The following is a 19691-nucleotide window of genomic DNA, read 5'->3' on the forward strand; positions in this document are numbered from 1 at the left end:
GGATTTTGGCGTCCACACAAGCCCCATTCAGGTCAGCCACGCCGGGGAGGCCAGCAATGTAGTGCAAACTTAATTAATACTTGCGGTAAACAAAGAGGAAGGTGCTATTCCTTCTTGAAAGCAATACAGGTAAAAAGAGCGCAAAAAGAGGCCATGACCTAACGAAAAAAAAGCCGAACGCGGGGGTCGAACCCGCAACCTTGAGATTAAGAGTCTCACGCTCTACCGATTGAGCTAGCCCGGCTTCGCTATATGTCGACCAGGAATACTTTGTCTTATGGAGAAGAAAAAGCCCATTCGTGGCTTAACAGCCATTTCCAGATTTATACATTCCATGAATAACTTCTCATCTTGTCGCTGTTTTATTGACTGTACACGGTCGACCACTATGAGTTATGTTGACGCGTCCAGGAAGTAAAAAAATGTGACCGACGCAGGGATCGAACCTGCAATCTCTTGATCCGAAGTCAAGCGCCTTACCATTAGGCCAGCCGGCCCTGTGATTGGATGTGGCAAAGGCTTCCTATCATTGGGAAATCTACCCAAGTTTAACAGCGTGCCTACCTAGGTACAGCCAGAACTCATCTATCGACGCTCAACAGGATGTACATAAACGATTTCCAGCCTTTCTCTTTATGGGTCACCTGTGAAATAATAATAATAATAATGTAATACTTCTCACTCCCCTCGTTTTCTAATCCGGAAAGGACGTATTTCTCAACGCTCCCAAGTATCTTCTTTTATTATTATATATTACATATCGTTGTACGTAACGTCCTAATGACCGTCGCAGCCTGACAGGGGACTTTGATATTTTGGATGTCAGCAAGGGAAGGTGAGAGTGACTTTTATCCAGAGGTCATGTGTCTAGCTCGCAAGACATGATCGTCAGATAGCAGAACATTCGTTGTTCACTCCCCGTCTAGAAAATACAGCATGTCACACATATCAAACTATGAAGTCCGCGGCTCACTAGACGTTTCTGTTGCATGTGTGCTAGGATCAGCGGGAAGAGTGCCGCTAGTCGTTGAAGGAACTTCAGGTATGGGCTGAATGGGGGCCTGCTGTTGTCGGACTTGTCTGTTTGGCGGTATTGAAGGTGGAACTTGCAGCGTCTGGCCTGGCGTTGGAATATAGGCCATTGCTGGACCAGGGGCAGCACTGTCTCCGCGATTGCTTCCCGAATCGGAATGGACATCTGACATGACACTACGTGGCGGGGATACGCCAAGGAGAGGAGCGGTGGCAGCAACAGGTCGCTTGGAGGGCCTTCCAACCTTGACTGGAGCGGGACCCAGCATAGGTGGATAACTGAATCCGAAACCCCACCGAAGCCACAGGCCGACTTTCCTCCAGAATCCCATTTGCTGCCATTTCTCTTGAAGCACCTGCGCCTCCTCGAAAGTACGAGCTTGAAAGCCTTTGCGGCAGAACAGAAGGAGCAAACAGGAGACAATAGGAGCGAGCATGCACCACGAAATCGGGAATCCTCGGCGAGCCTGCCAACCCCTCATCAAGCGTCGAAACTGAAACCAACTCTCGATGAGGCCGATGATGAGCCATACTCCGAACCATCCCAGAAGGCAGACAAGCAGAATACCAAGGGGAGAGATACCCCCGTAGTAATAACGGTCGTAGAGCCAGCTGCCGCCGTCACTACCATCATAGTACGAGTAGCTGCTACCGCTATCGGTGCTGCTGTCATAGCACCCGTACTCTCGGTACATGGTGTGCTGGTAGGAGTTACTGAGCCTGCTCAGACTCGATACGGGCACTTGTGTAGGATCAATGAATGCAAGAGCCCTGGTGTATGTGGTTGGTTGAAAGGGTTGGCTATCGTCCACGGAGTAGCTCGTTGACATGGACGTCGCAAGCAAAGCGTCTTCAATAGCGTTGGGAACATAGACCGGAACCGCAGTGGTCACTGTCCACTGCGAAGAGCAGGATGTTGGCGCTGTGAGTACCATGTCCACATAGTACTGCGTGATGATATTGGAGTCTTGGTAATTGTAGTACTTGTAGGTCGACTCGATCCCTGCACCAGATGGATACAGCACTTGAACAACTGTGACAGCATCGTCATAACTGTCGCTTGTTACAAAAGTTGTTGTTGAAAGGGCAGCAGGCATCGGTGATGCTGTCGGCGTGATTTCATCAATGCGAGTCCTTGTTGTGGTCCTGTAGATGTAATCCTCGGTGTAGACATCTTGCTCGTACACTTTGGTGACTATCCACGGGGCAGCGAAGGCGCAAGAAGTTTGAAGCAAAATGAGTGACAGAAATGCAAGTAGAAAAGAGTGTGAAGGTACCATCATCTCGACTGTACTTGGGGACTGGGCTCCCAGAGGGTCAAACGAGGGAACGAGACTCAGAAAAATTGTCAAACGGAAGGATAGAAAATCTGATCAAGGAAAAGCCACCCTTCTGATGTTTTTTTTAAGGTGAAAACACATTGCGCCAGAGATGGGCACTGCCTAAACAATGGCGGATTGAGGCTCTCGCCTTTTGCTAAGGGGTCTGTGTCTACTGACTCACGGAGTTCCGAGCTTTTTGTGGCATAAACCGCTCGGTCTATGCCTCTGTGGGTGGCCATGGTCAAAACTAGCATACCTTCCTGGCGTGGTAATTGGACGGACTTCAAGATAGGGGACAAGATGAAAAGACCGGGCTGGTCACGGTGTACAGTTAGCTCATTTTGGCCTCGTTCGACCAGTCAGCGAGTGGCCGGCTAGTGAGTTTTCTTGAAACTAGACAAGGGAAAGGTCTGAGAAAATGAGGAAGTGGACTTGTGAGTTGTGATGGTGTCTGGACCAGATAGGTACCACCAAGCAGTCTAACCAGGTATATCATTAGTGAGAGAGTCTAGGAGGTAACCGTACTCTATCTAAGCCCTGCGCTAGGGATCAAATAGGTCCTAGAAATTTTAGCAGGGTTGTATCGCTAAGAAAAGGGACCTAGAAAGGGCCTAGACACACCCGCTCACTCGCTTCTCATTGGGAGAATTTCGACAAAGTCACCAAGGGCTCTCTTAAGCGACTCAGAGTCTCAGTGGCTGCTTGGCCAAGTTATCTCGTTTAAGGAGAATTAAAAAATGGATAATCTCTTACCTCACGGCTTACGGATATACTTGGTACCACATACTAAGGCAGAAAATACCTAGAAAGGTACCATGTGCCAAACAATGCGCTCATGCGGACTCTGGCAGACAGCAATGACTCCATAATTTTAGTTGATGTTCTGGTGACACTGGAGTACTTTTCCCTTTCTTTTGGTCGAAATACTTGCTCAGTACTTTCCACATAGAGAGACGCAGACGCAGGTTGGATCGTGGCAATACAAGTCTTTTGAATGGCAATGAGCGCCACTTTCATTTCGATGCAAGTATACAGTATCTATCTAGTGCCCTAGCGCATCGGCACCCTTGGGCTACTCGCCTTAGCCCTAATGCAGAAAGGAAATCCTAAAGCTGGACAGTGATTGAGTGCTAGCTGTACAACAAGAGGCACGGGCTTCGAGCGTGCTAGTGTTATTTTCAGGTCAGCCAACGTCCTTGAACGCCCTTGATCAATAAGGAGAGTTAAAGTCATCTTGATTCTATGCGACCGCTTGTATTCCGGGATACATTACGGAAAACAAAGTACAGGCAGAATAAGATGCGAAGCTAGAGTTTGGCGACGACATAAGAAGAAAAATAATAGCGGGAATCAAAAACCAATATTCAGTATCACCGAAGCCTACGCCGAACAAGATGGTTCTTGGAAGAAGCCGGAACATGAGGCCGTGATAGCGGATGCAAGAGGACTTATACAGGGAGCGAGAATGACGGATAATCAAAAACTAGGGGGGCATAACTTCGTCAATATCCATCGGAAGGAAACAGGGCAAATCGAGTCTGATAGATGCTACACGCGGACGGCAACATTCGGTCGTCGCTTGTAACATATAAAGCAATCAGCCAGCTGTTAACGGTGCGCTGAAAGGTAACAAAAGGGAGACAAGCATTTCTTTCAGCTTGCAGCTCTGAGAGCACGTAGTCTCGCTCCCAAGCCGTCCTCCAGCTCCGAATCGGCCTGCTTCTGCTCTTTGACATCTTCCTTGGGTGCTGCATCAGCATCCAACGCCAATCGCATGTCCACACCCGCCTCGTCTGCAAGCTGTTCCATGAGACGATCAACTTCGGCCTCGCCCTCGGCACCATACTCTTGCATAGAGACACCTTGAGCGACATCCTCTATCGCACTACTAGCGATTTTGAAATCTTCCGATCGCGCTAAGAAGTTATTTGCATGAGACACCAAGGTTTCGAGATTGACACTTTTCGACGCCGCATCCAGGCCTCTTGATGCCAGAGCGAGGGTTCGGGATGTATCGCGAGTGCTCTGAGCGGCTTTGAGTTCATTTATAATGACGTCCGCCCGCGCAGCCTCGGCTCTGAGGGTTACTTGTCGTCGTTTCTCTCGTACAGCAGAGGCCGCGTGGATACGGGCAATTTGAAACTCGCGATTCTTCATAGCCTTGTCCGCCTTTGCCTTTTCTGACTTGAATGTTGCCTCCGCGCGAGCAGCTTCCTTTTTAAGCCGGTTCGAGTGCAACTGCAGTGGAGGAATTCGTCAGATATATGGTGTTTATTTTCCAACAGTTGAGAGCGCAGCACGTAAGAGTGCTCCGCGCAGGTGGAGATTCCAGCTCACCTTGACATTGGTGCGGGCTTCGAAGATAGGATCCTTGCGAACCATTTTGCCTGGGTGCAATGACAGGTTAACTCGTTAGAATTAGGATATACGAAATCGCTAACAAGTATCCAGAGTGCGAAAGTGACAGAAGTTGAAGCTGAATGGACAGATTCGTTGGAGGGCGGAAAGGCGGGAGGCAACAATGCAGTCCTGACTTCACGTTCTCGATTAGGAGAGACGTGGGGATAGCGTTAATCCGTGGGACTATCAAAGCGGCGCGGCAACGTCATCCCGATCTCCGAAGTAGTTGATAATCTAAAAGATCCTCCCAATAACTTGACGAAGACATCAAGTGGCCACTATTCCTAACAAACAAAGTACACGCTACAGAAAATAATAAATATGTCTTGCTACGAAGCGTGATCGACACAACGACTTGGAAAAGAGAATCAATTTGAGAAACAGCGAAACGACCAGCATCTCAGTTGCCAGTTGCTCTCGATTGAAAAGATACACTATATTACAGCCCAAAATTCATCGGTCCTTACCCATCAGCAGAGACGTCAACGTCTCGCTCAATCGCTTTGAACTCCATGAACTCCGTGGACTCCTGTGGCGGTTGCCCAAAGTATCACGCCGCGCACCTCGCTCTAATTTCGCGAAGAGAATTCGTCTTTGACCTCTCGTTCGCTCAAAGCGATCTATCGCCCAAGCCAAGGTCAACAACGACTCCCAGTGCAGTCGGCCCGCGTCATCACCGGCGGACCAAGTTCCCCGAGAGACATTCTCACTAACAGCCAGCTGCAATGCCCTGCCCGTCGCATCGCGAAGTGGACGCGCCAAGGCTGGGTTGCAAGCTAGAAGTCTGGTAAGAAGTCTCATTCGGAAGATGGTGGGCCGGCTCGATGCCTTCGAGGGCGACAGGCTCGGAGTCGAAATTAACCATAGAATCAAATGGAAATGCTGATAGATCTCCTGAGTCGAGAATGTCAAAGGAGAACCCGTCTTCAATGACCGAAGAATCTGGCTCAGTGGATGAATCACCGTTGAATAGGCGGTGGAAGTCATCGTCAGAAAGAGGAGCTGCAATGTCATTTGCAGCGTCATGTTCCACGCCAGAGCCGAGGTCAAAGAGCGGGAGGGCACTTCCAGGTCCTTCGAGTCCGCCAACTGACACTGCAGGTCGCACAACACCGCTGCAGGATGTTGTGTCACGTCGGAGGACTCAGCCAGACTGGAAGGCTTTAGGGTTGGCGAGTAATCAGTGATTGAGGGAGTGGGAAATGGAATTCGTTCAAGAGGAAGCTCATCACCCTCTTGCTTGAACAAGGTAGGTGTGAGAGTTGGAGATGCTGTGGCAGGAGAACCGGGCTTCGGAGTGCTGTTACGAGAGCCTCGAACCTCGGCAGTCAACTGGGCGAGTTGTTGGCTCAATCGATTGTTCTCAGCTTCCATCTGTGACAGACGCTGGAGAAGGAATTGATTTTGCTGTTCCATCTGAATCTTCTCGTTCTCCAACTTCTCCATTTCAAGTCTCTTGCGCTCGCGAGACGTCTGTGCCGCCGCACGGTTTCGGAGAACGCGCTCGATGCGACGCTGTTCCTTTTCATCTTCTGTCTTGGCCCGTTTTCTTTATGAAGTGTAAGCCAGCTGACCCAGCTGATTTCGTCGGACGCAATAGAACATACCTTGGAGGCAAGTTGGTCTTTGGAATGGGTAGCTCCTGTCCCCATGACTTCCGTTTCTTAGGTGGCTTCTTCTCCTCTGTTTTTGTCTCCTGCACTTTGGTCTCTGGCGTATTCAACGATGTATCCGCAGGCGAGACTGTGAGTAGCGGGATAGCCGGTGCTGGTGTACCAGACAAGGACTCTACAACTGAAGCGAAGTTGTCTTCCATTTTGTAAGCGTGATGGGTCGATCTGGTAGACAAGATCACAGGTATTTGCAGCTCTCTGCGAGTATCTCAGGAAGATGATGCAGAGAACACGCCTTGTATGGGATAGGAGCCTGATGATGACGTCCACTTGCCCGGTTTACGAAAGAAAAAAGCCACGTTGGCATAACGGTCAAACCCGGAGCCAGGCACCGGAGGTCTGCCAATGTGGTGGGATATGGTAATGTGGATGACGACCAGAGGAAACAAAAGGACAAGTGTTCAGAAGTTGGTTGAGGTGGTGGGATGTGACGGGGAAAGGTGACTCTTTTAAAAGGCCAGCGTGGTCAGTTCTGTCAGCAAGGGGGCGGAGCTGCCTCCGTCAGCATAACTACGGTAATGTTTCATAAATTACGCGAATCCCACACCTCGAGGGCTCACCGGCGGGGAGCACACGCCAAGAATGACCGTATTGGAACTGTAATGCGGGCAATGTACGGCGTAACAGTGAACCAAATCTGGCCCACTGTCGCTGTCCCTGGAAATGCAGCCCCTCTAAGCCTCCGTTCAGAGTCAAACGTCCCATCTGAAACACCACAGTTAGAAATCCTGCGGGTCCGGAATCGTGCACTTTCCTCTGTATACTGTACGAAGTACATACGGAGTACTTAACGTACCCCTCGGGTAGACATTCCACAAAGACTAATTGAATTAGTACTAGGAATTTCTTAGATGATTGCCAACCAGCACGAGACTATTTTATCAATGCTTGAACGCTCGATAGTCAAATACTCCTCATAAATGTGTCGCAATTACCCAGGTAAGTGAGGGAGTTAATGGTACTCCGTAGATTGGTGGCGACCCCACTGTGGATTACGGCGCGTCAGAGAGATTGAGGTACTCCGTAGCCATTCCTGATCAGTAGTCTGGCACCTCTGGAGCACTGCTATTAATATCAGGGCTCGTATTGTTGAGTCACAAAGTGTCCCACTTCATTCGCGGAGAACAATTTCCCATATTCCAATGACACTCTCTAGTCTAGGCAGACTACATAAGGAGAACTGAACTGTAGAGAACCAGATAGATGTATGGAGTTACTCCGTACTGCAGGTGGATACCACATGGTACTACCACATATCCATGTGTCTGCAACGTAGGCGCTCCGAACTCACTCCGAACGTTGGAAAGAGAATTGTTCTCCGCTATTCTACGGAGTATATCCAGAGGATTACCTATGTATCCCGTCTGTCTAAGTGCTTTAATGTTGTCTTATTCTGCTTCATGAGGCCTTGGAATTGCAAGAAAGTCCACAACTCCGTACTCCGTAAATAAAGTCTCTTCCCATCTGGACTCTGAGTAAAGGACATTCAAGGTAGTCGTTATTCCAGGATACTCTTCCACCCTTGAGACTGAAATGAATGATGTTGATGCATTCAACAGAATTGGTACTTGATTATGCTAAAGAAATATGCTGCGGGCGACAAGGGAGTCCAGGAGCCCAATGCTCAAAGTACAACATGCTGCATGCTGGGATATCATCAACGGCATGTACAATGTCTGAGGATATTAACCTCAGTGTATTAGTATCGCAGTCTCAGCCTTATTAGCCATTCCGGTACATGGCAAGTTTGCTATGAATGCATTGTTACAGAACTGATTGAAATTAGTACTGTTAAATATTCAGGTGGCCACTCTCATGTGCCAAGGGCTGTTAATACGCTCGCTGCCATGAAAATTCCAGGGAATACCGACGTTTTGTTCGTCAATCAATCATGAGAATATTAAGGGGACAAGATAAGCAGGAGGAATAGTACTTTGTATGATGGCTAATGGGCTGCATCATGGGGCATACCATTGTGAATTCCTCAACGTGATGAGACAGGTGATGGCGAAGCCACTACCTGAATGCATATTCTATTACCTACGCGGATCATATTGACAGTAGTGAAAAAATTTCTTGTTACCCTTTATCAGTACTACCCTCTAGACAAAAAGAGCGATGGTAGCATTGATGATAAGATTTCCAAGCGCCCCGGGAATATATGCAAAAGAATCATTTTTTCTGAACACCCCGAACGCCCATCGCAGTCACAGAAAATTCATGAACAGAAAACACGGCAAGACAGTTCAACTGAGTCAATGCCTTTGCCTAAAACGTGACATCCATCGTGTCATCGCCAGCGTCGAGAGCGCCCTGCTTTTCTGGGTCGGGTACAACCACGCCGCGTCCTCTACCTGCCAACAGTTCCCGTCTGACCTCGGGGCCGATATCCTTGTGCCCCCGAACTAACAACAGGTCAAGGAGAGCTTCACGCTGATCTTCAGTGATATCGTTGCGGTAACGTTGGGCAAAGACCAATAATGACTGGTGCCAAAGAACAGGAAGTTTATATGCTTTCGTAGCAGCCCCAGACGGTCCGTCGGTCATCATCGAGTCCTCGGCATTGTCGCAAGCGCGGAAGCGTAGAAAATGAAAAACGAGAGCGTCAATCACCTTATATGGAAGCGCGTACTTCTTCTCGAGGAACACACGGATGAAGACATTGACTGCACCCGTGCTTTCGAGAGATCTGAGAGACTGTTCTGCCGCGAGGTCGCACATGCGAAGTAGAGCAGCCGCAGAGTGCAATACTGGGATAGATACACGTGCGATGACAGAAGAGACGATGTGCGCCTCCCGTAGGGTGCAAGTACCACTTGATACCAGCGGGAACAGCAGACCTTTGAAAAAGCAAGCTGGCTTGTACAGCGCTTTCTTCAGAGCGTTGTAGGTGTGAACATTTAATTTCTTTGTTTCGTGAATCTCCTCTCGAACGCGGTCAAGGAGCACTGTCGATATGAACTCCTGTGCAACGGCTGGCTTCGATGAGATGAAAATCCTAGTCCCGGCATAAACAGCGTTCGCTGTCCACGACTCGGGGCGAGTGATAGAGAGGAGAGTTGGCCAATTGGGGACAGAGGGGAGAACCTTGAATGGCTTGGGAAGAGGCCCTGACTTGTAGCGAGACAGTATCATGCCGACTCTGGTAGAGACCATCAGCACAATGACCATGCGAATGGATGAGACGAATATACTCACTTTTCGTAGACTTCAACAGCTTTTGCGGGTATCTGAACGGCATCTTCGGGTAATCCTCCACCTTGAATCATGGGTCCACCATTACCGGACTGCTTCGCTTCATGCTCTGCGATCTTCTCCAATATGAGATCGGCCAGGTTTGTGCTCCGACCTGTATCGGTTCCTCGAGGATTGAATATAGGATCTTCGTCGCCACCCGGGATAAATTTGTTAAACATATCAAGGTCATTTGGATCGACCTCCTAAGGCGAAATTATTAAACGAACGAAAGTTATATTTCTTTGAGCGGAGACCACCTACCACTTCCTCGATCTCCTCTTCTTCATCACCCCATTGGTCTTCGCGAAACTTCTCGTCATCGTCGGATAAAGCTTCATCATCTTCAAATCTCGACTCAAAATCAAAGGCTGAATTAGTTGCCATATTCGCTGCACCCATTGCAGCTTCGTGCTCGGCGGCATCTTCTTCCGCCAGTTCTTGCCCAATCTGTAAGATCTTTCTCGTCATCTTCGCGTCAATGTACCGCTCGCCATCTTCACCATCCTCATCTTGCCGCCCTTGACGCTTGCTCTTCTTGCTGGATTGGGTTCGTAGATGGCCCGAGGTTATGATATCCTCGGCCAGAGGATTGTGCCTGCGGGCTGCTGCTGCTGCAGCTCGAGAAGATGTTACTTTGGGCATGGTGGGCTTTCACTTTTGGATATCCAAAGGAATATCAGTTGTTGCTCCTAGGGCATTAAGAGCAGACTAAATTACCTCGTACCCAAGCGAAGAGGGAATTATAGTGAAGCTGAAAGTGACGTCTAGAACTCTTATTATTTTTTTTTTTTTTTTTCCTCTCACATCAATGCGTGTGTAAATTTCAAGATCATGTGACTTAGGGACTTTTTCTGCCAGAACAGTTGGAGAAATCTCCCAGTTACATTGAGAGGATTGGAGCTTACCGCCTGAAAATACTTCACGTAAATAATCAATTATGCCACCGCCCTGTGCCCCGCTCCACAGAAGCAAAGGTTGAAGTAATGGCTTTGGGCACTATGATTTTTGCCGGAGTTTTTATGTTGACCGCTTTCACATCATATCTCCAGACCTCTGCTCTCCAATCTCGCCCTTGTTGAATACTAAAGGGATGGGTTCATATCTTCTTGGTGACAAGGACCTATATTACTCAATCAAGACTATCATACTGAGACGGTTTATTTACCCTTTATCATTAGCTTCAGGTCCGTCCTTCGCACGTTAAGTTGTTGGAGACTCGTTCTATCACACCTTGCCAGCGGAATCGGAGATTACATCAGGATCTTGAATCCATTAAGGATTGGAAGCAGAGCTGTGAGAGGAGATTTTCATTGGCTTGAATTGCTCTTACACTCCTTGGAGATATTTATCTTTGCAAGGTCCGCCGAGATTCAGTATTTCCCTTTGCGTTGCAGCCTATCAGTAGTCTAACGCGCGGATGTTCTCTTATAGTTTCCTACCTAAGTTCTACGTGAACGTGATCACATTCTCCTGGATTCCAACCGACTGCGGGGCGTAAAATATAGGCTGTCTCTTCAAGCCATATTTTCAACTCTTCTTTTCTCCCACGCAACAAGGTCCTCGCGTCAGCTGCTTGTCCCGCGCAGCCCGCAGTTAGACAAACGGATAATGCATTGAGTCGCGTTATTTGACTTGAGCCGCGCACAGTGCGCCTGTTGTTGCCAATAATCAGGTTACAATTTACTCGTGAACCATTATTGACGTCCGCATGGCGTCTATACAGCCGGTGGGGTCGTCTGGCCCTTCGTCCAACATCAATTCTCCGACTTTACCTCCAGGGACCGCACCTTTCTTTAGTGGTACAGCCACAGGCCACAACGCACGATCCTCGCCTGCCCCTCCCAGCAATGCATCGGTACAAGCTGATGGCGCAAGATCGAAACGCAACAAACGCGATAGCCGGAAGAAAAGAGAGGCCAAGGGTCTCGACCAGGAATCCATCCCGCCTAAGAAGAAAGCAGCGGTTGCCCCGAACTCCGCGCTTCCGAGCTCCGATATCAGCATTCTCAGACCCCTATTACTTGCCGAACCCAGAGCTTCGGACCTATTACCGCCGCAGCCTCGTCAACTGAGTTTTGTGAACCGCAAAACATCAGACGTGCTCGGCCAGAGCTGGGACTTCTATGAGGTTGTTGACAAACTCACAAATAAGAATGGCTTTCGTTATAGCTATGCTATAGCCGATCCAGGCTTTCCGCACATCAAGTACCGGCAGACCGACGTTCCCCCTTATCATGCCCGGTTCAGTTTTGAGGATTCGCCCGCGGCGATTTTTTTCAGTGAGGATGCGCGCGCGGTAACAGCCAGCAGCGCATGGCATACTGCGCGTGCTAATGTATGTGCTCGCGAGGGCGCATATTATTACGAGGCGCGCGTGATCAACGGGATTCCTAATAATTCGCAATCTATCTCGGCTAACGAATCTTCTCAAGGCACGCCAAAGGGCCACGTCCGTCTTGGATTTGCACGACGGGAGGCTGATCTCGATGCGAACGTGGGTGTTGACTGCTACGGATACGGAATCCGTGATGTAAACGGCGAGGTGGTCAATAGAATGCGCTGCGAGTACTTTTTCCCGAAAGGCGAGTCAATTCGCGAAGGGGATGTTATCGGCATGCTCATCACGCTTCCACCACTGTCCCTCCACAAGAAAGTAGTCGAGGGGACATATGACCCTGCTGTCGACGGAGATGGGACTTCGCCGACATCAGAGGCTCACACATCGACAAATTTTATTCGGGATCGCATTCCCTTCCACTATAAGTCCGATTTCTGCTGGCAGCAGTCAAACGTATTTTCCACAAAACATCTACGCGATTATGCGTTCAACCTCAAGGAGACACCCACATTTGGTCCACCATCGCCGTTCAACAGCGAAGACCCTTCGCTACGAACGCTGCCAGGTTCGAGCATCACAATCTTCAAAAACGGGGAGAAGATGGGTACTCCATTCAAAGAATTATATGCGTTCCTTCCACCGGCCAGCCGACTTGCAAATGGAACCAATAACTTGGGCATTGGTGAGCGAGAGAACGCCGATGACGGAATGATTGGCTACTACCCCGCTGTCAGCTGCTATGGCGGCGGTGCCGTGGAATGTCGCTTTGAAGGACCATGGTGGGTTGGGCCACCGTCTCACGCAGGGAATGGCGAACCTGTCAGGGGCATTGGCGAACGCTTCAATGAGCAGATTGCCGAAGACGTCGTGGCCGATATTGTTGATGAGGTCGAAGCAATGCTCATATGGGGCGGTGTTGACGGTGATGTTGTTGGCAATGCGGAAGTTGACAGTGCTGGCGCCGGTGCTGTTGGGGGCTCCGAAGTTCTGAAGGGCGGAGTCGGGGCAGCGTTTGATCCTCGGTTGGATTCAGTCCCTGGCGCGGCGGAATTGGCTGACACCGAAAATATTTCCAACGGACTGGAAGCTGGCGTCACCAACGCGGGTGCAGGCCATTTGACGACCGAGGATACTCTTAGTGTGGGCCAGGAGGGTTCTCCCAACCCTGCGACACCCTCAGCTCCTTTAGAGAACACAGTCCCGACAGAGGATGTCGAGATGTCATGACTTCGAGGCCCTCTCCTCATGATCGGGCTGGGACTCGCTTGTTCCGAGCCATATCTGTCTCCCGCCATTTCGGATTCAGTCCGTCTGGAGATCTCTGAAATAGCAAAGCATGCCTTTTCGGACGAAGGACGAAGCAAGGCCGCTATGTGCACGAGTGGAAACTCAGAAGACTTCCACAATGCATTGCCGGAGCAGGTACAGCTGATACTGTTTACAATCTCTGCCTTGAGTTTTAAGGTGTTCAAATATGATGTATATTACATGCTCCGCTACAGTGAACCTCCCCTGTAATTGGTCTAGGATGAGTTATGTAGTCCGCAACTAGAGATTGATTATGGGTATCGAGGTGAAACACAAGACTACATCAAAATTTTTTGCCTTCCAATATCTCTGACACTTTAAGGACAAGCTCATCGTCCCCGTATTGTCCGATGATTTGAATTCCAGCAAGATCAGCATCGCTAGAACCTTCATCCCAACAGTCAACACTGACTGGAACAGACGCAGCTGGCAAACCAGCCAGGCTTGCAGGCACTGTGAACACATCATTCGTGTATGCGTTCAGCGACGAGAAAATGGAATCTGTTTCAACCAGATCTGCCAACTGTGGAGGACATGAAGGGGCGGTAGGGCAGATCAGGACATCGACCTCTGCCTGTTTTGATTTCAACTCAGCATCTCCTTTGAGGCGCGAAGGGGCCATCGGTTGCTCTGCTCTAAAGACAGCATTGAAATCGCGCTGGACAAGTCTGCGGACGCGCTGCGCCTGAATAAAGTAATTATTTATGGCATCGGCGCTCAGACTGAAGGCGCCGAGTAGGATACGCCTCTTCACTTCGGGACCGAACCCGTCCCCTCTAGTTTTGGCATATAGATAGCTGTCAGGCTGTCCACCAGAATCCGGACCGTCGCAGCGGGAACCGTATCTGATGCCGTCATATTTGGCGAGGTTTGAGGATGCTTCGGCTGGGGCAAGGACGTAATATGCTGAGAGAGCTAGTTTTGTTGTGGGGAGTGAGACGGGGTGAATTGTATGACCCTGCTCTCTCAGGAAAGCTATCGAGAGAGCCCAGGCGCGTCGGACCGATGGAGAGAGTTCCGATATGTTGTACTCAATAGGAACGCCGATCCTCAGAGACGAGGTCATTCTAGACAACAGAGCGGGTTGCTGGAGGTGCGAAGCTATGCGAGACCGAGAGCGTGGAGACAAGTTTGTCGGATCGCGTGGATCATGCCGATTCACAATGCCTGAGTCCGAGCAGTTAGATTCCAATGCAAGAGCACACATTTCGAGACAGGGAGGCGCAGAGACGCGTACGGAATACATCGCGAGCCGTCGAGGCATTTTTGGCCAGGATGCCAACAGTATCCAGTGAGTTAGCGTATGCCACGACCCCCCATCTCGAGACCAATCCATAAGACGGCTTAAAGCCGACTGTGCCCGTGTAGGCAGCTGGAAGTCGAACCGAACCACCAGTGTCTGTTCCAAGAGCCCTATAACGCACTGTTCAGCACTCCAGGCATGCCCCCTAAGGAAGTTCAACTGATTTAGGAGCGAAACCACCTACGCATAGCATTGATCTGTAGCAACGGAGACGGCGCTTCCACCAGAACTTCCACCAGCTGAGAGGATTCGTCCTTCCTGGTACTGACGCTGATTTTTGACGGGGCCGAACCACGAATTGAGAGAATGAGAACCCATCCCAAATTCATCCAAGTTCGTCTTACCAGCTACTATAGCGCCGGCTTCCGACAGCTGTTCCACCACGGTCGCATTGAATGGACTGGCGAATTTGGCTAGAATCCCGGAGGCACATGTTGTCGGAAAATCGCGTGTGCAAATATTGTCTTTGAAGGCAATCAAGCGACCATCGACCTCTGATTTTGATTTCCCTTTAGTCTCAAAAAGCATGCGTCAGTGCCCGAATGAGCCAGAGCGAAAACAGGACAAAAGCTGCTGCGATCTTACCCGACTCTCTCCTAACTTCTGCATCTCTCACTTGTTCTCGCCATGGTCCTGAATGCTGCACAGTGGTTATGAAGGCATTGAGAGCGGCGTGTGACCTTTGGTTAGTGATACATTTCTCAGCTTCCCGCAACAAGGACATTTAGATATCCTGAGCGGCGATGGTAGGTGGTGGCAGGGATAGCGACGATAGAGGCTCGGAAAACTGAAGGTACATTTGAATGCGGCGGGTAGGAAGTTTACAACATTTCGGCGAAGTGTCGGGATGGTTGTTTTAGCAATCTCGCGAGGTTTTGGTATCTGGTCGGCACGGCTTCATGGAATAGCCCTCTGTAGCTGTCGGAGTTTGGGGAACTAAGAGAACTATTTTGCCTGAGAATGGGTTCACCCAAGTTGAATTTGATCATTCTACTACCTTTCTAGATAGTCGCTTTGCACCGGCGCATGCCAACCTGTAAATATACGTTCGACCGCGGACGCCCGCAAACCAGGCCACACCAGGTCCTCGAGCAAAGAAATATCAAGTGATAAAGAGCCTGATATGGTGTCTCCGTCCATACTCTTTCTTACATAGCATTCCAATGTTCAACAATTTGCGCAACCAGAATGAGTATCAACTATTATGCCGAAGAGCAGCTTTCCTCCTTCGGCCCGACGGCTAGGAGACGACGTCATCCGGATTTTCTTCGACGCCGCCAGCGACAACAATTATAAAAATTGCTACACGAAGCTGGCTCTTTGACCTTACCTGAGTCTTTAAAATCAATTGACAGTCAAAGAAGGGCCTGACACCGCCAAACGTCACTATGCTTTCCCGTACTGTGGTGAGATCAGCTACCAGATCTTCCAGTGCCGGTGTTTCCCTTGCCCTCAGAGGCAGAGCTTCGCCTCTTCGCTTTCCAGCGCCATCCGGCCAACATCAAGTCCTTTTACCTGATACGCGTCTGGGGCAAACGAGATTTATCTCAGCATATGGCTATACGCAATCAAAGGCTCTAGTCTATTCGCGATATGGTGAGCCGAAGGATGTTCTACGGTAAGATCACTTAGATTGCAACCGCTGGGAAATTAGATCGGTAGCCTGACTTGTTTTCCTCCCTCATCCAGGCTTCACAAGCATTCGATCTCTCCTCCTCATGGGACACAAGTCACTCTCCGTCTTCTAGCGGCGCCTTTGAACCCGGCCGATGTGAATCAGATTCAAGGGGTATACCCAAGCAAACCGCCGTTCCAGACCACGCTGGGCACAATGGAACCGTCTGCCGTCGCGGGAAACGAGGGCGCATTCGAGGTCATTGCCACTGGCTCCAACGTCAAAAATCTTGCCAAAGGCGACTGGGTCGTAATGAAGCAGACAGGACAAGGCACCTGGCGCACCCACGCACAATTAGATGAATCACAGGTGATCAAGGTTGAAAACAAAGAAGGTCTGAGCCCGCTTCAGGTCAGCACAGTCAGTGTCAATCCGGTGACTGCCTACCGAATGATCAAAGACTTCTGTGACTGGGATTGGATGCGGGCCGGAGAAGAGTGGCTCATCCAGAACGGAGCAAACAGCGGTGTTGGACGAGCTGCAATCCAACTTGCACGCGAATGGGGCATCAAAACGATCAATGTTGTTCGCGAGAGAAAGACACCCGAAGAAACTGATGCTCTGAAAAAGGAGCTCTATGACCTTGGGGCCAATGCAGTGGTTACTGAATCCGAGCTGCTGTCTGGAGAATTCAAGAACATGGTGCGTGAATTCACCCGCCAAGGAAAGGAGCCAATTCGACTAGCCCTCAACTGCGTGGGCGGTAAGAGTGCCACTGCCCTGGCGAAGACCCTTGCTCCAGGTTCACACCTGGTCACTTATGGTGCCATGTCGAAACAGCCTGTCGCCTTGCCATCTGGACTTCTGATCTTCAAGAACCTTGTTTTCGACGGTTTCTGGGTGAGCAGATGGGGAGATAAACACCCTGGGCTCAAGGAAAGCACAATTAATGATGTGCTGAAGTTGACTCGAGCCGGAAAATTCAAAGATATCCCGGTGGAATACATCAGATGGACCTGGGAAACCGAAGGCGCTGAGCTTGCTGCAGGTGTGCAGGACACTCTAAGTGGATTCCGCAAAGGTAAAGGCTTGTTAAAATACGAAGGGGACGAATAATCCCTGGAGATGATGGTATAAATAATATATTAAGTGCATGTACGCAATCATAATAGGCTATAGTAATTCAGACCATTTACTGATTCCATTGGCACAAACAGTGATCTGAACTGAACTAGAAACCGAATCACGCATCTTCGCATTTCCAGTTATTTTTGACCCAGTCCAAGATAAGATCAGTTAAAGTCTCGAATGGCATATAGACGTCACTATCCCGTGCAAAATCGAGATCAAGACTCGCAAATTTGGCGGCCAGCGCCACGTAGGGCTCGATAAAGTCAATATACACAAGATCCACTGTGTTCGGATCGGCAGACGTCTCTGGAGAAATGAGAGCTTGAATGCAATTTGGAACACGGTAGAATGATGTTGGCGAATGAACAGTGTCATCACCGTCTATACCCCCATCATCTGCAGTGGTGTAGCCAGGAAAAACCTCAGGCGTGAATTGTGTGCTCATTGGAAGCCGACTCTGATCAGTAAGATAATGAGCAGCCACATCGTCGCTTTCCACAATCTTATCGTGCATATGCATTGATTGCTCCGGCGGCGCAAGAGTCCATGGTGTGAAGTTTGTGTGATCCTTAGGCGCAGTCAAGATTTGCGGCTGCTTGTTCAAAATTTCTACTACCGTTTGCGCTTTCTCGTAGGGGATGTCCTTGATATAGCGGAAGCCGCTCGTAAAGGGCGAGACGATGAATGTCGTATCTTGTGTAAACGGACCCTTAAATATGTCGAAGCGTATGGCTCCAGTGTTGACAATGACCAACGCGGGCTTCCCATCGCGAGAGTCATCCTTCACTTGACTAGGAAGCACTTCCTTTTCGAGCCACGTATATATACTGTCCTGAGAAGGATACTTTACTCGGGTCATCCAGAGGTCCTGAGGAGCGCAACCGTGGACCCTATCCAGTTGAAGGGCATCCCTCGACTGCTGAATAAGATGTGATACATTTCGACCGTGCTCTGTGGGGAAAGAATCCCGATCATGACCAGTGTGATGGTGAAACGAGTAGAGGTTGTTATCAATGTACCGTCGGTTGAAGCTGGGAGTTGCTTGAGCAGGCTTGAGCCGATTCTTGCTGGTGGACATACCGTCGATTGACATAAACCCAATGGTCTCCATGAAGCGGCCGCTCGCCAGCCCGTACGCTTTAGAATCGTACCGAGCATAGTCGCGGATATGATAATGGCCGCCGAAAAATTGAATTGGCACATCCCAATTAACGTTTCTGATCTCTTCGAAAACAGCGTTGTACTCCTTCGAACGAACTGGAACATGGCCTATCACCAGGAAAAGATCGACTTCTTCGTCACGAATGGCTTCTTGGAACCAGTTTGTCTTAATTGTATCCTCCACCGTATAAACGACTGTGTTGTTGTAATTTTTGGTGAAATCAAACAGAAAGCCAAAAGCGACGATGCGGATGCCTTGTTTCTCACTTGTGAACTTTCTAAAGCGTGGAGCTAACGGAACGAGCTCTCCGGTAGTTGGATGAACGATGTCAATGTTGGACGCCAGGTAGCTACCACGAAAATTGGGCACAATAGTCAAGAATTCAGTCTCCGAGGTGTTCTGCTTGTACAGTTCATGATTGCCGGCTGACATCACATCAATTTGCTGTTGACGCAGAATGTCGGAAATGTAGGCGCCCTTTGGTTCCGAAGCGTCGTAAAGACCGTTCCCCTCAACCCTATCACCAGTGTCAATTATCAGCAGATCGTTCCCCTCAGCGAGTGCCTTTTCCCGCATGCGAGTGGTGAAAGAGACATAATCTCCCCAGTCTGCTCCATAGGAAGCCCTTTTCGATCTGCATCAGCGAGCATCAACAATGGCACATTAGATGGCAAAGCCATACTCCTGTAGATGACCGGCCAGCCAGCCGTGGGTGTCTGTAGTGTGGAGGAAATTCAGCTGACCCCATTGGAGATCGCGAATGGGCGCCGGTATGGCATCTGGAGCTGACGGCTGAATAGCTAGGCAGGGTGAAGATGAAATGAGAAGAGCCCAGTAAGCAAGGTACTTCATCCTGGTCAGCGCAATGACCCACACCATCAAATGACTATGGATGGAATCAGTGAGCTGCAGCTCGTTTCCCCGTCCAAACGAGATAGTAATAGATAGCTATCTATACTTGCACGATGGCCATGGATAAACAATAATACGGAAGAAGGTGCCGGTGAGGACGGCGCTTAGTCATCGCTAGCCCAACAGTCCCGAAGCTCTCACCAAAAACCAAAAAACTTATCGACGGCCAGGTCCGACACGGAGTTAGGAGGTTCTGGGGCTGATTTCTTCCCGCAAGTCTCCTTCACATCATCATCCTCATCCGCAGAAGAAGCTATC

At 49.6% G+C, this 19691-nt stretch overlaps 8 protein-coding genes and 2 non-coding genes across 10 annotated transcripts; 2 read left to right on the top strand and 8 right to left on the bottom strand.

The window, feature by feature from the left end:
* Nucleotides 1–171: 171 nt before the first annotated feature.
* NFIA_006340 lies at nt 172–244 on the bottom strand. The gene has a single exon. It is a non-coding gene; the product is annotated as a tRNA-Lys (tRNA).
* A 181-nt stretch (nt 245–425) lies between these two features.
* NFIA_006350 lies at nt 426–497 on the bottom strand. The gene has a single exon. It is a non-coding gene; the product is annotated as a tRNA-Arg (tRNA).
* Nucleotides 498–953: 456 nt separating this feature from the next.
* On the bottom strand, nt 954–2315 carry NFIA_006360 (uncharacterized protein; the record flags this gene model as incomplete). Its single annotated transcript, XM_001259166.1, has 1 exon — nt 954–2315. One exon carries the CDS (start codon nt 2313–2315, stop codon nt 954–956), a length of 1362 nt encoding a protein of 453 aa, XP_001259167.1.
* Nucleotides 2316–4007: 1692 nt separating this feature from the next.
* NFIA_006370 (putative SNF7 family protein Fti1/Did2) lies at nt 4008–4736 on the bottom strand (the record flags this gene model as incomplete). The annotated part of the gene is made up of 2 exons (XM_001259167.1): nt 4008–4592; nt 4692–4736. 2 exons carry the CDS (start codon nt 4734–4736, stop codon nt 4008–4010), a joined length of 630 nt encoding a protein of 209 aa, XP_001259168.1.
* A 471-nt stretch (nt 4737–5207) lies between these two features.
* Nucleotides 5208–6570, bottom strand: hacA (transcription factor HAC1; the record flags this gene model as incomplete). Its single annotated transcript, XM_001259168.1, has 2 exons — nt 5208–6303; nt 6362–6570. 2 exons carry the CDS (start codon nt 6568–6570, stop codon nt 5208–5210), a joined length of 1305 nt encoding a protein of 434 aa, XP_001259169.1.
* Nucleotides 6571–8695: 2125 nt separating this feature from the next.
* NFIA_006390 (snoRNA-binding rRNA-processing protein ENP1) lies at nt 8696–10306 on the bottom strand (the record flags this gene model as incomplete). Its single annotated transcript, XM_001259169.1, has 3 exons — nt 8696–9569; nt 9626–9867; nt 9926–10306. 3 exons carry the CDS (start codon nt 10304–10306, stop codon nt 8696–8698), a joined length of 1497 nt encoding a protein of 498 aa, XP_001259170.1.
* A 1066-nt stretch (nt 10307–11372) lies between these two features.
* On the top strand, nt 11373–13229 carry NFIA_006400 (SPRY domain-containing protein; the record flags this gene model as incomplete). Its single annotated transcript, XM_001259170.1, has 1 exon — nt 11373–13229. The coding sequence occupies one exon, from the start codon at nt 11373–11375 to the stop codon at nt 13227–13229; it is 1857 nt and encodes a 618-aa protein (XP_001259171.1).
* Nucleotides 13230–13593: 364 nt separating this feature from the next.
* NFIA_006410 (glutamyl-tRNA(Gln) amidotransferase subunit HER2) lies at nt 13594–15337 on the bottom strand (the record flags this gene model as incomplete). The annotated part of the gene is made up of 4 exons (XM_001259171.1): nt 13594–14411; nt 14548–14723; nt 14798–15122; nt 15199–15337. 4 exons carry the CDS (start codon nt 15335–15337, stop codon nt 13594–13596), a joined length of 1458 nt encoding a protein of 485 aa, XP_001259172.1.
* Nucleotides 15338–16001: 664 nt separating this feature from the next.
* On the top strand, nt 16002–17344 carry NFIA_006420 (enoyl-[acyl-carrier-protein] reductase; the record flags this gene model as incomplete). Its single annotated transcript, XM_001259172.1, has 2 exons — nt 16002–16231; nt 16303–17344. The coding sequence occupies 2 exons, from the start codon at nt 16002–16004 to the stop codon at nt 17342–17344; spliced, it is 1272 nt and encodes a 423-aa protein (XP_001259173.1).
* A 127-nt stretch (nt 17345–17471) lies between these two features.
* NFIA_006430 (metallophosphoesterase family protein) lies at nt 17472–19400 on the bottom strand (the record flags this gene model as incomplete). The annotated part of the gene is made up of 2 exons (XM_001259173.1): nt 17472–19146; nt 19204–19400. The coding sequence occupies 2 exons, from the start codon at nt 19398–19400 to the stop codon at nt 17472–17474; spliced, it is 1872 nt and encodes a 623-aa protein (XP_001259174.1).
* Nucleotides 19401–19691: the final 291 nt, after the last annotated feature.

Source organism: Aspergillus fischeri, genomic scaffold (assembly GCF_000149645.3).
Source record: "Aspergillus fischeri NRRL 181 1099437636265 genomic scaffold, whole genome shotgun sequence".
Taxonomy (NCBI): domain Eukaryota; kingdom Fungi; phylum Ascomycota; class Eurotiomycetes; order Eurotiales; family Aspergillaceae; genus Aspergillus; species Aspergillus fischeri.